This window comes from Ornithorhynchus anatinus, chromosome 16, assembly GCF_004115215.2.
Source record: "Ornithorhynchus anatinus isolate Pmale09 chromosome 16, mOrnAna1.pri.v4, whole genome shotgun sequence".
In the NCBI taxonomy this organism is placed as follows: Eukaryota; Metazoa; Chordata; class Mammalia; order Monotremata; family Ornithorhynchidae; genus Ornithorhynchus; species Ornithorhynchus anatinus.
Genome location: NC_041743.1, coordinates 28,573,473 through 28,589,052, shown reverse-complemented (window position 1 = coordinate 28,589,052; position 15,580 = coordinate 28,573,473). Strand labels below are relative to the sequence as shown.

Sequence of the window (15,580 nt, the reverse complement as noted above, 5' to 3'; positions counted from 1 at the left end):
AATTGTGGATTGAGTGGATAACAGTCTCATAGCCCATTAACCTTCTTTGGCCTTTTAATCCATTTTCTACATAGATGAAAGGTTGACAATACCTATATATATATAACCTCAAATCTTAAAGTAGCAGATCTGACTATTTAGATTTCATATATTATTCTCATAATTCTTAATAGAGTAGACTGGTTGTCTGCTTAGGAAATATATGTTGCAATTTCATTATTTCCATGAAAGTGCCATAAAATTAGTATTTTATTAGTGTGGCATAGTGGAAAGAGCCTGGGTTGGGAGTCAGAGGACCTGGGTCCTAATCCCAACCCCACCATTGCCTGCTTTGTGACCTTGGGCCCAGTCACTTAACTTCTGGGTGCCTCAACTTCCTCATCTATAAAATGGAAATGTAATACCTTTTCCTTAGGTTGTGAGCCTCATATGGGGGGACAAAGACTGTGCCAAATTTGATTGATATCTACTCCAGTGATTAGTAGAGTGCTTGGCACATAATAAGTACTTAACAAATGCCACAATCATTATTACTGAATTCCACTTAAATGTGTTCGAATTTTAGAGACGGGCAGATGGAGTTAACAAGGGAGGAGTGGGAAGCCTTGGAGCCAAACGTAGGTAGTGGAATACATACCTCTGCTCATAGTTGAAGTCAATTTGGATCATAGTTGAGCTTTAGAATATTAGCTTTTTAATGACCTTTCAGAAGTCTCGAAGACAAAGGTTGCATCTTAAAATTGCCTTCTATTTTGGGGCACGTTTTCCGGTTCATTTTGTAATTCTTCCAGAAAAGATATATCCTTTGATCCAGATTATTTAATAACATGTATCAGTATGAGCTAACTGATATATATGTATATGTATATATATATATCAGTATGAGCTAACTGAGATATGTATCTTATTTTTGTGTTACACGTAGTTTTTATTGTGTTGAGAAACAAAGTCCATATAGTGGTATGGTGTGAAGTATCCATTTTATTACCAGATCAAAGAAGGCAGTCTTAATCTTCATTTATATTTGAGCATTGTAGTAAGAGGACTCATTTTAATCTAGAGCATTTAGTGTCTGAGCTGAGAGCTTTTTTTTGCTTATATGTTACAATATTTGGCTGAATCTTCATAATATTCATTAGTTAATTTTATGTAGTCAGCATTTCTAAGTACATAGTCTGTAATTCTTTGTTCTAATTAAGGGGTCTTGTAGCTTTAAAAATATCCACTGCCACATTTTTTTCAGCCTTCTGCATTGTCCTTTTCTATTTTTAATTGAAAGCTGTTGAAAGCAAGCACTACTAAGTGCATTGTTGATCTAAGTGTGAAATGTTCTTGATAACAGCATTCTTGCTGGAAGGAACAAGAACCATAACTCTTGCAAAGTGATACAACTTTGTGGTCTAGGTTCCAAAATCCATCTTCGAATGGCATAGTTTGCTTTTATAATAGTATTCTTCATTATTGTTCAAGGGCCGTAGCCACGGAGACCGTCCAGACCTTTGGTGGACTGCCTCAGCCCCCACAGTCCAGGCTGGCTGGACAGACCAGGTATGGGTGAAGCAACACCTCTTTAGGTGTTGGGGTCTGATGGGTTTGTCTTTAGAGTCCCCTGGGGACTCCTTCCCCTCCTTTTTTCCAGCCCTTACCACCCCTGACATTCCCTCTCCAGGTTTGTTCCCATGCTGAAAAGAAATAGCTGGCATCAATTACTATGTTGATGTAAGCATTTTCATTTCATTTCCATTATTTTCTTGACGTGACGCTAAAGAAAATTCAGATGTTTACAGTTAATAATGTTGGTATTTGTTAAGCGCTTACTATGTGCAGAGCACTGTTCTAAGTGCTGGGGCCACAGGGGAATCAGGTTGTCCCACATGGGGCTCACAGTCTTAATCCCCATTTTACAGATGAGGTAACTGAGGCACAGAGAAGTGAAGTGACTTGCCCACAGCTACACAGCTGACAAGTGGCAGAGCTAGGATTCGAACCCACGACCTCTGACTCCAAAGCCCGGGCTCTTTCCACTGAGCCACGCTGCCACTACAGTTATTAGAATAATTTCAAGACAGCACTAAATAATTTCCAGGCAACTTGAAAACGTACAGCCTAGTATTCCTTTGATCTCAAGAACTATCTCTGGGAAGGTATAAGCTGGCACTTTGTATATTATTAGCTCTTCCCAACCACTGAAATGGCAGCCCTGAAATGCTAGTAATCAAAATGACAGTGTATGATATTTAATTGCCTTCGTGGAACATTCCCAAGCACCAGTTTAACCCAGGAAGCAGTAATTTATCCATATTCTGGACCAGCATTTTTAATCATGGACATTAAATGCAGATCCTGGTTTTTTGGCTAACATCTTCAGTAATAACAATTGTAAATAAAAAATTTGAAGTGATAAAGTACAGTCAGTTCTCTTATAATGGATGTTTTCAGTAGGCTTGGATAGAAGTCTTGGGAAAGTAGGGAACGTGTTCCCAACATGTATCTGCCTGGATGGAATTGAGCGGTTCTGTATATGCGTGTCAGGAAGACACGTATACCACAGAACAAGCTGTCTTTAACACATGATTCTTCAAGAATGTAACCCCTGTGTTATATGAGAACTGACTGTACTCCCTTCACTTGACAGAGAAGTTAATAGTTTTGGCTCACTAAAATTCTAATTATACAACTGTTTTTGAATTGAGCATGCACCCAGGGAAATAGAAGGTAAATTTAAAATATTTGTGTCTTTGAGGGAACCCAATACCAGATTAAAAAGAGTTTATGGAAGTGTTTCATAATGATCTAAACATGGCCTGGCTATTTGCCCAACTAACAAGATGTGGATTGGCTGCTAATACTTTTGTGACAGTTCAGCAGAACTCGACCCAAAAACATGCTCTGTTCATGTGAGCGGGACAGATTTGTCCCAAGGTCGTATTTTCAGGCCTGTCTTCCGATCAATCCGCTAAAATGCAGCGTACTGTCACCATCCTGTCTGAACTCTGGTCCAGGGATGGTCGGGACGGGGAGGGTTGAAGAGGGTGAGTAATCACAATCTGGGATGTGAAAAAAGTGAAAATGCTCAGGTGATTTCCAGCATCTAAAGTAATTATGGCTCCCAAACCAATAGTTTTGTCTACGTGGTTCCATCCCTAATCACACTTAATATAAGACCTGCCTCCTCCCAGTCTGGGACCAATAAGAAATTTCTCCTAAGTAAATGGAATTTTAAAACACCACCCTTGCCTCAGGCAGGAATATCTAGTGTGCTTTGGCTTACAGAATTATCAGTCGTATTTATTGAGCAGTTACTGTGTGCAGAGCATTGTGCTGAGTGCTTGAGGTGTACAGTATGACAGAGTTGGTGGACATGTTATCCTCTTAGAAAAAGTTATCCTTTTTTGTGTGTTTTATCTCAAGAAATTGTTGTCTTCCAATTCGAATGTGATATCACTAATGGCACAATTTAACTATGTGTGAGCCCGTCCCAGAGGTGCTTTGAAAACCAACAGTTCCCACCCACCATGTATTAAGACATTTGTTAAGTGTTCACTGTGTACGGAGCACTAGGGGAAGGCACCCGGTTATGATTCAGATACCGTTTTTGGTCCATGAGGGCTCCCAATCTAAAAAGGGGGTGGGAAAACTGACGACAGGCCCTGAGGGAAAGCAATAATAAAACACTTAACAAAAAGAATTCGGCAACAGTAACAAAATCAGCAGCACATTACTGTTGGGAGGGAATAATCTTCAGATTGCTCCAAATATAGTTGGGCAGGCAGATTTCTGTCCATCCAGCAAAACAAATCCTCACCCACCAGTGGTGCTTGTGGAATAGAGGTCAGCCACCCCACAGATTGACAGATCCCTGGGCCTGGACAGAAGTGGCTGGGACCCCAGCTCTTGCCAGCCCACTTGAGCAGCAAGAGTTTTCACTCCAGGGATGGCAAACTGGGAAGAAAGGCACAAACAGATTGCAAGTTTAGCATCACATGTGTTGCTGAAGTGTGGATTATTGCTCTTTAGTTTTATTTGTCCTTGTGTCTAAATTTACAGGTAGGAAGCTGTGTTTAATTTAATCAGAAGAATGATCAAATCCAAGTGTCATTTAAAATTCCATATTTGTTACATGGACATATCAGATGTTATTTTTCCAAGTCGAATAGAAACACTTGGCCAGAACTCCAGGTTATTAATTCTTTTTTGTGCTTCTTAACCTCATTTGTTTCATTACAAATGATTACAAAGTTAAGTGGCTACTTGTAGAGGCAACTACATAAATAAATGCTTTTAAGCCTTTTTACTAGTATGGTTTAAAGCAGGGCTGATCCGAGTCCCCGCAATTCTCAGTCATTTCTATACTTTGAAACCATGCAAAGTGAAAAGCAGTTGTGTTAAGTTTAGCATTTCCAGGGAAAAGAATCTGAGTTCGAAAAGTTCACAAGGCAGTATTGGGTTGAAATTGTTTCAAACTTCAGCCTACCAGAGGGACTGGCTTAGTGATTTAAACTTTTCTTTTGTGATACTAGACTTCCTGGAACCATAGATTTAAAACCAGGGTGGGTCAAGTCAAGCCCTTTATCCCTTCAATATAAACGCATTTGGTTTTGTATAGATTACTGTGGGTTGAGAATGAGAACTATTTTAGTTGAAATCATAAAACCAAGGTCTTACTTTTTTATGGTATTTGTTAACCACTTACTATGTGCCAGGCACTGTACTAAGCACTAGGATACATGCAAGATAGGTTAGACACAATCCCTGTCCCACATAGGGCTCACAATCCTAATCCCCATTTTACAGATGAGGTAATTGAGGCAGTGAAGTGATTTACCCAAGGTCACACAACAGAAAAGTGGCAGAGCTGGGATAAGAACCTAGGCCCTTCTGACTCCCAGGCCCGGGCTCTAACCACTAGACCATGCTGCTTCTCTGTTTACAACTAACCTTTCAGGAATAAAGCCCTGCCAGGATTCTTAACCAGATTTCTGAAGCCTAACTTAAAATCCTCATTTAACCAGACCTAATCTCTCCATAGGCAAGGGGCTTAAGAGCTAGTTTCCTTAAGTCAGTCAGTCATTGAGCACTTGCTGTGTGCAGAGCACTGTATTAAGCCCTTTGGAAAGAACAGTATAACAGACAAGTTCCCTGCTCACAGTGAGCTGACAGTCTAGAGGGGAAGGCAGACATCAATAGAAAGAAATGGTACTTGTTAAGCGCTTACTCTGTGCCAAGCACTGTTTTAAGCATTGGGGTACATACAAGGTAATCAGGTTGGACACAGTCCTTTTCCCACATGGGCTCACAGTCTTAGTCCCCATTTTACAGATATGGTAACTCAGGCCCAGGGAAGTTAAACGACTTGCCCAAGGTCACACAGCAAACATGTGGCAGAGCCAGGATTATAACCCAGGTCCTTCTGACTCCCAGGCCCATGCTCTATCCACTGAGCCACTATGTACATAAGTGCTGTAGGGCTGGGATGGGGGAAGAACAAAGGGAGCAAGTAAGGATGACACAGAAGGGAGAGGGAGAAAGAGGAAAGAAAGATTTAGTTCAGGAAGGTCTTTTACTAACTTCATATGTTAATGAAGCTAGGATGTTGACTGTATGCTGAAGGATGGGGAGAACACAGCTCTGGAGAGCTTGATGGTGGAGTGGCAGGGAACTAGCCCTTCAAAGGCAGGGACTGTATCTGTTACCGATTTCTACATTCCAAGCGCTTAGTACAGTGCTCTGCACATTGAAAGCACTCAATAAATACTATTGAATGAACTGGCTAAGAGGAGCTCAGGTAAGCCCAGCCGAGGCTTTCCATCCCCAGCTAGCCATGACTGAGTTTTCTTGCCAGTCTTCTTGCCTTTCCTCTCCAAAATTCCCTAGCTGGTTCCTCTGTCGTTTTCACCTTCTTCTCACTCCTTTTCTTAAGGGAATGTCCTCCAATCTTGTCTGTCCTTCCTGGCCCTTCCCAAGTGATGGAGACCTTAGGCTGTTGTTTTTTTTTTTGACACGAGTTTGAAATTGTTCAAATCTCCCATGTAATAGACATAGTTATGTTAAATTCATGTCTTGATTAGCAGTGTGGCAACTCTGGATAATGGAAGTAATAATAATAATAATAATGTTGGTATTTGTTAAGCGCTTACTATGTGCCGAGCACTGTTCTAAGCGCTGGGGTAGACATAGGGGAATCAGGTTGTCCCACGTGGGGCTCACAGTCTTAATCCCCATTTTACAGATGAGGGATCTGAGGCACAGAGAAGTTAAGTGACTTGCCCACAGTCACACAGCTGCCAAGTGGCAAAGCTGGGATTCGAATTCATGAGCCCTGACTCCCAAGCCCATGCTCTTTCCACTGAGCCACGCTGCTTCTCATATGTATGGGAAATTAAATGTGAAAAGTAAAAAAGTTTCATGTTACCCAAAAGAAATCCTTCTCTCTGGGAAGTATTGGTAAGTTCCAAAGTGAATCCTTTATATTTGAGTTGTGTCTTGAGTCTTTCTTAGGACTAGACTGTAAGCTCATGGCAGGGATCGTGCCTTCCATCTCTGTTATATGGTACTCCTCCAAGCGCTTAGTACAGTGCTTTGCACACAGTAAGTGTTCATTAAGAACCCTTCATTAAGATTGATCGATAAACAATAACACCATAAGTTCTAAGATGGTAGGGGAACCCCAGAGAAAGAAGAATTTCCTTTGATATAATGTAAAAATTGGGCAGCACACCAAAAGCTATAGTTTGTTTTGAGTCTAAGTTTATATTCATGTATGCATCACATTTTTAAGACCAAACATTTTTTGTTAATACTCCAGGCAGCATCGTGCAGATAAGTGTAAACTTATCCAAATGAGGATAAATTGTAATAGACTAAAGGAATTCCTTATTTAGATTGGAATGTAGTATTTATTTTGGGGAAATTTTAAAATACCATAATTGCTTGCATAATTGCTTCCACTACAGAACGTCCAGCCCCCTCCTGATTTTTCAGGGAACAAAAGATTAAATTTATAAGCAGTGACAGGCAAGCCAGGATAGCAAGGGGCACAGGGTCAGAATGCCTAGGATACAGGCTCGCTGGCAAAAGTTTCTGTTTTCGTGCCTGGGCTTACCAGAGTAGAAAGAGAAGAAGGGGAGTTTTCATAATTCTTTGAATGTCTATTGTATACAAAATTTGGAAGATGCAATAGAGGTAGGTACCCTCTTTTCTCTTTCTTCTCCCCTCCTTCCGTCTTCCTTTTTTCCTTCACCTTTTCACATGCTCCATTTATTGCTAGGCCTAATTTACACCTAATAGCCCTTCCCCTATTTTGGTATTGCAAATATTCTCCCCCAATATGGGGCAATTATGCAAGCCATTATGGAAACAGTTCTTTAATTTTTTAACTCTTTCCTTGTGACTAAGTCCTCTTAATACAATTTGGATTTTTCAAAATATCTGGCAGTAGGAAAATAAACTTCTTTCATAGCCATTTTGCAAATCATTTATTTACACTACTCCATTATCACCTTGTTTTCTGTTTTTCACTTAAACATTTCTTAACACTTAAAAATGAAAGAATGTGTTTTTGTCAAAGCCTCACATCGAGTCATAAAGCTATAATGATCTAATACTATACATTTTGCCTTTTTCTCAATGTTTGGGAATACTGGTATGGTTGAAGACATCATTTATGTTGACAAAGGTACAACTTCAGATCTTGCCGTTGTTTTCAGTTGTGATATAAAGATGTAGTTTACTGAAGTGGGAAAATAACCATTCATAATATGATTAAGGTGATTAAGTGGCATTCTAACAAAATGTGTGTAAGTCCTTGGTAGTAATATGGAGAATTTATTGGTTATGTGATGACAGAAAAAATATCGAGTTGCCTTTTTGTTTTTTTAACCTACTGTTAAACATATCCCATTTGAGTCGTCACTCAGTAGTAAGTCCGGCCGCAAGTTCCCTGCCCAGTTGGGTGGGCTGGGGTCCCTCATGAAGGCCTCCATAGAGTGCTGCAGGGAAGGTCAAGGGATCCTAAGCAGCTGGGATGAGGCCATAGGTGATGAGATTTTGCCCCACATCCTGTTAGAGTCCTTTGGTAACATCTCCTGCCACCCCCCACAACATTTATGTACACATCTTTAAACTGTGTTGCTTCCCTCTCTACCTGTGATTGATTTTAGTATCAGTTCCCCCTACTAGATTGTAAGCACTTTGAGTGCAGCGATGGTGTCTACTAACTCATTTGTACTGTCCCATGAGCTTAGTAGAGTTCTCTGCACAGAGAAAGGAGAGTGCAAAAGCATTTGAAGACACAATCCCTGCCCTCAAAGAGATTACAATTTAAGAGAGATGGTCACAAAATAATTTACAGATAGGCAGAAGAGAGAATGGAAAGATGGGTACCTGGATATGCTTACATGGGAAGGTTTGTAAATTGGTACCTAAGTCTTTGTGTGCAGAAGTAGGGAAAAAGTTCCCTACTCTCCCAAGTACTGAGGTGATAGTTGGCGGGGCTCTTTCCTGGGGAGAACTAATCAGTCAAGACTATGGAAGCACAATGGTCAAGGTCCTGCATTTGTCCATTTTCTCTCTCTGACCTTTCCCTCTGCCTAAACCCGCTTGATCACTCTGAGTGTGCCTGATGGGTTGGTTGACTCCAGGCATGGTTACTTGACTCAGTCAAGTCAAGCCCAGTAGTTTGATGAATTCACACTAACTGGTTATTTGATTTACTCAAAGCCAAACCCAGTCATTTGATTGACTCAACTTGGTTTCTTGATTGACTCAAATCGAATAGCCAAGCTCAAGCTGAGTCAAGCATATTACAACATGGTAAAACCACTCCCTTGAACTAATCAAGTCCCTGGGCCTGCTTATCACCTTATCAAAGCAGGTCCTGGCTAAACAGAAAACGCCCCAGGGATTCACTGCTTTTTATCTTAAAGTATTTCTCTTATTGTATTCTTCTGATCATTATGAATGCTGTATTAACTGTATATAAAGAAAGACCTGAGAATGAAGCACAGTGAGTAGGTTGGCTAGAGAGGAATAAAGAGTGTGGGCTGAAGTGTAGTGGGAGAAGAGCATGAAGGAGGGAGAAGTTATGGAGAACATCAGTGCCTATTATTGTATTTAAGTTCTTACTATGTGTCAAGTTCTGTTCTAAGAACTGGGGTAGATACTAGTTAGGTCAGAAATACAGTCCCTGGCCCACATTGGGGCTCACAGTCTCTGATCAGGAGTTTTTGTTTGAGGCAGAAAGGAATGGGTAACCATTGTAGGTTTTTGAGTTGTGGAAAGACGTGTGCAGAATGACATTTCAGAAGACTGTTCCAGGCAGTAGAGAACAGTAGAGACTGAAGAGGGGAGAGATTGTGGACAGAACAACTAGTAAGGCGCTGACACATCAGTCTAGACAGCAAGCAGTTGTCATGCAGTTGGACAAGGGTGTTGACCTTTCAGAAACAGAGGTAGGACCTGAACTGGGAAATGTTGTGGAGGAGAAACAGACAGGATTTAGCAACAGACTGAATGTGAAAGTTGAAATTGAGGAATCAAGGATAATACCAAGGTCTTTGGGCGTCAGAAACAGAAGGGATGATGGTGTGTGGTCAGCTGTGATGAGAAGTTGGTGGAGTAGAGAATTAGGGAGAGTAGATAAAAATTTTAGTTTTCAGATACTGAGCTTGAGTTACTTGTGGGACATCCTTGTGAAGATGTCCTAAATGCAAAAGGAAATGTGAGACTGCAGAGGAGAAGGAGGTAGAATTATGGCCGACCAAGATAAATTTGGGAGTCATCCACATAGAAATGGTAGCTGAACCCTTGCAAGAGTTGCTATCCAAGGGAGCGAGTGTAAAGGGAGAAGAGAAGGGAATCATTAGGGACATTTAGGGGGCAAGAGATGGAAGAGGATGCAATGAAAGAGAGTGACAAGGAACAGCCAGAGCATTAGGAGGAGAACCGGGAGAGAACTGTGTCAGTAAAACCAAGGAGGATTAGGACAGAGTAAAGTTCATTAGATTTGGCAAGGAGGAAGTCATTGGTGACCTTGTAGAGTGTGATCTGTTCCATCTTATTTGCTTTTCAAGGTTACTAGTAGATTATTTGGTCTCCTGATTGATTCATGAGAACTAGTACAGATAATCAAAATAATCAAGTCTATCAGTTTCATTGCGTGTCCTTTGAACAGCCTCAGATATTGATATCAGATATTTCATTATTCATTCAGTCGTATTTCTTGAGCACTTACTGTAGTCACAAAAACTAGCTCCTTGCCCCTACTGGATCCCCACTGCATAACTTTTTCCGTTTGTGTTCTACTTTTCTAGCAGCAGAAGCTTCTTCCCTTCCCAAACTCTCTCCCTCACCTCCATCACCTCTGAGATTTGGAGCCTATTTAGCCTATTTGTGCTATGTTTTAATGTTTCATTATTCCAAATGTGTCTGTTCCCAGTGAGCTCCATGAGGGGGCATGGACCGTGTCTAATTATTCCCACTTGTGTATTCTCGCCCAGCATTTAAGACAGTACTTTGCACACAATCAGCCCTTAATGCTGTCACTACTACTATTTTCCTCACCTTGAGGGGCATGGGAATATGGTAGTCCCTCCATTCCCAAATATGCCCAGCATTCATTTCTGAGCCCACGATTTTTATAGTGGGAATGTGGGAAGACTACAATCCAAAGATACTAATCGAGTAGGTTCAGGGATAGGTTAGAGTGAAGAACTCCTGAGATCTGCTGCAGACACTATTTCTGTTCAAGTAAGAGATTTAATACTCTCCATTTCTCTGATTCCTCTTGTAAAATGGATCAGAGACGGACAAGACAAAATGGAGTAGACTACTATCAAAAGAGGCACGATAACTATAAACATAATAGTCATAGATGCACAAATGCTGACTAGGAACTGAAAAATTAGATTCCACAGAAATACTTCCCCACAAGTGTAAATGAGGCTTGATTTCTTTTCTGTTCTACAAGTAAACTGCTCCCATTGAAATCATCGAGATATAGATGCGAACAGGCTTGCATATGAGAAAAATGGCCAAAAAGTTATAATAGTGTGTGAGTATGAAATTTGATTCAGTCAAATTCTGAGACAAGTAATGTTTTTTCCATGTTTAATCCATGACTGCCATCAGATTTTTTTTGTCTTGAGCAATATGACAATATTACTGCTAAATGAAAAAAAGATACCAGGAAATTTGACTTGTGGTAACTTTGATCAGATAAGTGATGACATTTTCTTTGTCATCTTTTATTAGATCTGGTAATAACTAATTTATTTCAAAAATAGTTTAACTTGTATTTTCCTATTCTTAGAAACTTTCAGATAAAAAGGTTTGACCACGTATTCAGGTCCAAAATACAGTACCTCAATGAAGTACAAATTACTGGATCAGTCAAATATAGAACTGTGTGTTTTGCCTAATCACAGTTAAATTAAATGACAAACTTGCATTCAAAGTAATTTAATGACCTTGAAACTTATGACTTAGATGTTGATTAGAAGCATAGATGATTCACAAAAAGAGGTGGTAAAGAAACCATTTACTCTTCCACACAAGACACAGAATCAGACTTTCATGATAAACTGCTTAAATCAATCATTGAAAGATATTTATTGAGTGCTTACTGCGTGCAGAGTACTATACTAAGCACTTGGGAGAATTCACTACAGTTGGTAGACTGTAGTGATCTCTGCCCTCAAATAATTTATCGTGTATGGGGTGGTGGGCGGGAGGAGACTGACATTAAAATAATTACAAATAGGGAAAGCAGCCAAGTCTGAGGATATGTACATATGTTCTATGGAAGTTTAAGGCTGTGGAAGTGGTAGATCTGTACCATTTGTATGAAACTGTCTAATAAAAAATTCCAACAGGAACTTATGAAGGCAGAAAAAAAAATAATTGGATTTCTGAGAACTTGTAAAATTTGGTTTTGTTTTTCCTCTACCAGGTGAAGAACTATTAACTGATAAACAAATCCTTTCATTTAGAATAAACCAGAAATAATTCCCATTGATTAATTTTGTTTCCATAAAATTTCAGAGGACAACAGAGATTATATTTTGTGGATAGCAATGGCGGGGACACATCAAATCTGGGCACTGCTCTTAGACAGTGGAACACTGCCAAAAAAAAGGTAAGCATCAGGATGGTTAATTTGGCAATTAATAACAACTCCAGAAATGCTTTTTCTGGGGGTTTTCTAGTCAGAGGTAGTAGAGTTCCATTAAATAAGGCTCTCAATTGTATGGATTATAAAAACACAAAATGAATTTTATGATCATTATTAAATTTTCATGCTTATTTGAAAATTGTACCCATTTTGCACCCTTAAAATGTAAGGGAGAATGCATCTACTCACCAAGTCCAAGCACAAAGTCCAAGACCAGAAGCATTCATCCCTGGTTCAGGTAGCAACAGAAAAAGTATTTTCACCTCCCACTTTTTTTTCCATTGTTTTTCCATCTTTATTTTGTTGTTCTAAACAAAATATACAAAAGGTAAATACTATCATAATATTGCACACCCTCCAAATGGTTTATCCCCAGTAAAAATAGGTATTTTAATGGCATTTTTTCAGTGCTTAACATATGCTAAACCCTGGGATAAATGCAGTATACACAGGTTAGAGACACTTTCTGCCCCACAGGAGCTCACAGAATAAGAAGGAAGAACAGATATTTTATTCCCATTTGACAGATGAGAAAACTGAGACACAGAAGTTTAGTAACCTGCCCAAAGGCCATACAGACAAGTGGGGTAGTCCGGATTAAACCCAGGTCCCCCGACCCGCCACGCTGCTCTTTCCATTAGGCTTCCCTGCTTCTTATGACCATGTATTATCATGAGTATTGTGAAATGCTGACTCTCTGTGCTGCATACCGTCAGTGTGAATGAAAAGCAAATCTTCATTAAAAATGAAAACTGAAAATATAAGCCATTGACATGCTGTGTATCCTTTGGAAAATTCCTGCAATTCTTCAGTCAGTTTTTTATTATATAATGGTAATGGTGGTCATAGTTTAGAACAGATTAACTAGTGATTGGGCAATGCTTTGGAAATACATTGCTGCAGTCAGTGTGCAGTCTCCCACTAGTACCAGGGTACAGAGTCTTGTATACATTTTGACCCAGAAAGGTCAGTTGTTTTTGAGCTGTTACCATTGACTTCATAATCTATGTCTTTTATTTAGTACCTGACTTGTTTAATTTTTGCCACCTTGACTTCAGATCTTCAAATTTGTTTTTCCTTAGTGAGTTAAAAAAAGGAACCTGTCTCCGGTTTGCGGGGAGTGGAAATGAAGAGAACCGTAATAATGCATATCCCCACAAGGCAGGATTTGCCCAGCCTTCAGGTCTTTCTTTGGCCTCCGGAGAACCGTGGAATTGCCTGTTCATAGCAGACAGTGAAAGCAGTACTGTGCGAACCATCTCACTGAAAGATGGAGCAGTGAAACATCTTGTTGGAGGAGAGAGAGATCCCATGGTAATGAAAATCCTTTTGCAGCTGTAATTAAATATAGCCTTTAGATAAATAATCAGCCCACAGTGTTTCCTGAGAATCTGCTTTATACAGGGCCCTATGGAGCAGAGACCCTGTGAGTGTGAAAGATTTAGGTAGTAGCCTAGCCAGTTTACTTAATCCAGCCCGATGAGGTTTGGGCTCACTATTAGTAGTAGTATTATTCATAATACAAAAATACAAACCATTGACATTTCATTTATCCTTGGGAAAATTGCTTCAATTCTTTGGGCATTAGTTTTCTGTTATATAATGGTAATCATGGTCATAGTTCAGAGCAGATTAATTAATGTTTGGGATGTTTAGCCTAAATATGATGCTAAATATATATTTGCAAAAATAATAGGTTATATAATTAATATGTGCCAAACACTGTATTAAGCATTGGTCATTAGGTGCAAGAGATCAGGGAGGCAGGGGGACAGCGGATGTAAGGAGGCAGTTAAGTCAGAAACAACTCATGCAGACAATGAGGATGGAAGTCAGTATAAGTGGTGAAGTGTAGTTGCAGTTATAGCAGGTGAGGAAGAGTTTTAGATGGGTGAGGTCAGCCTGATGTCTGGATTTTTAAAAATGTGCAAGTCATAGTTGTTACCATTTTGAAGCTTATACTCTAATGATGGAATAAGTTTACGTACATAATATAAAGCAAGTGACAAATGTGCCTACAGAATTTTTTTTATGTTTTTATTAAAGAATTTATTTGCCTTTGGAGATATTGACGGAGCAGGGATAAATGCAAAGCTGCAGCACCCACTTGGAGTAACTTGGGATGAGAAAGGGAACTTGCTTTATGTGGCAGATTCTTATAACCACAAGGTGAGTCCCACTAGTATTTAAACAACTGATAGTGCAGAACAGTCATGGATAGTTTTCACTTTTCTGTCCATTGACATTGCTGCCTTGTGCTTTTTCCATACTCTATCCTGCACTCTTCCTCACCTTATCCCTTACCTAATCTTATCTAACTCTTACCCTTTTCCTGTCCCTTACCTCTCTAGACTGTAAGTTGCTTCTGGACAACTCTATTGTACTGTACCTTGTACAGTCCTTTATGCACAGTAAGTGCTTAATATAATGTCATTGATTGCCTCTCTTTTTCAATCTACCTGTGTCTCCTCAGCCAAGTATTCCTCTGCCTTCAATCAATTAATGGTATTTATTGGATGCAGAACACTATATTATGACTTGGAAGAACAGAATGAAAGCAGTGTGACCTAGAGGAAAGAGCAAAAGGCCTGGGAGTTGGGATACCTGAGTTCTAATCCCAGCTCTGCCAGTTTGCACGCTGTGTGACCTTGGTCAAGTCACTTAACTTTATACCTTTGTTTCCTCGTATTCCCTCTTAGACGTTGAGCCCTATAAGGGACAGGGACTGTGTCTAATATGGTTTATTGTATCTATCACACCATGAGGTGCTTAATGGTATTTGAGATTTGTCATCACATGTAATCCTTGCCCAGAAGGATTTTACAGTCTAATGGAGGAAGTCAGGGAGTTGGTGCTCCTGCCTTCGTTCCATTTTTGTTTGGAATATATGTCATTTTAAAGCTTTTGTTTTAATGAAGCAAGATTTCAAACTGGTAAAAATTAGAGTGTGGCCATGGAGCAGTGTTTGCTGTAGAAACAACTACCCAGTACGAGAGGAGTTCTAGCATCCCACTCAAGTCTAGAAGAAAAGAATCTTTAAAAATATTCTACATAGTTATATCTCGTCTTTAATCAAGACATAATCAAGATATAAAACAAAACCATTGTTTTATTTAAAATGGTAGAATACATTTACTAGTGCCCTCCAAAGCTAAAGATCGCTGCTAAGGGTAAACTTTTCCAGTTTTTTCCTAAAATATGCATCAGAGTCATATTTTCTTAAGCACTCACTAATCAAATATTCAGTAATGAAAAAAATCATATAGGTTACTCCGTTAATTGCTGTACTGATGTAGGTTTTTTATTCAAAGTATGCATCATTTTTTTAAAAAAGTCTAGTAAATATAGAAATGTGAACCTAAATGTTTTTACTTTTATACATTTTAAAAGGGCATCGATTGAGTTGCCTTG

At 39.5% G+C, this 15,580-nt stretch overlaps 1 protein-coding gene across 8 annotated transcripts in view; it reads left to right on the top strand.

Moving 5' to 3' along the window:
* Window positions 1–15,580, top strand: part of NHLRC2 (NHL repeat containing 2) — an 84,656-nt gene that overhangs the window by 63,144 nt on the left and 5,932 nt on the right. For all 8 annotated transcript variants that reach the window (XM_029080685.2, XM_029080687.2, XM_029080682.2 and 5 more), the window contains 3 exons: window positions 12,040–12,133; window positions 13,252–13,483; window positions 14,216–14,338. In XM_029080685.2, the coding sequence (XP_028936518.1) occupies window positions 12,040–12,133; window positions 13,252–13,483; window positions 14,216–14,338 (449 nt within the window). The remainder of the gene's footprint in view (window positions 1–12,039; window positions 12,134–13,251; window positions 13,484–14,215; window positions 14,339–15,580) is intronic.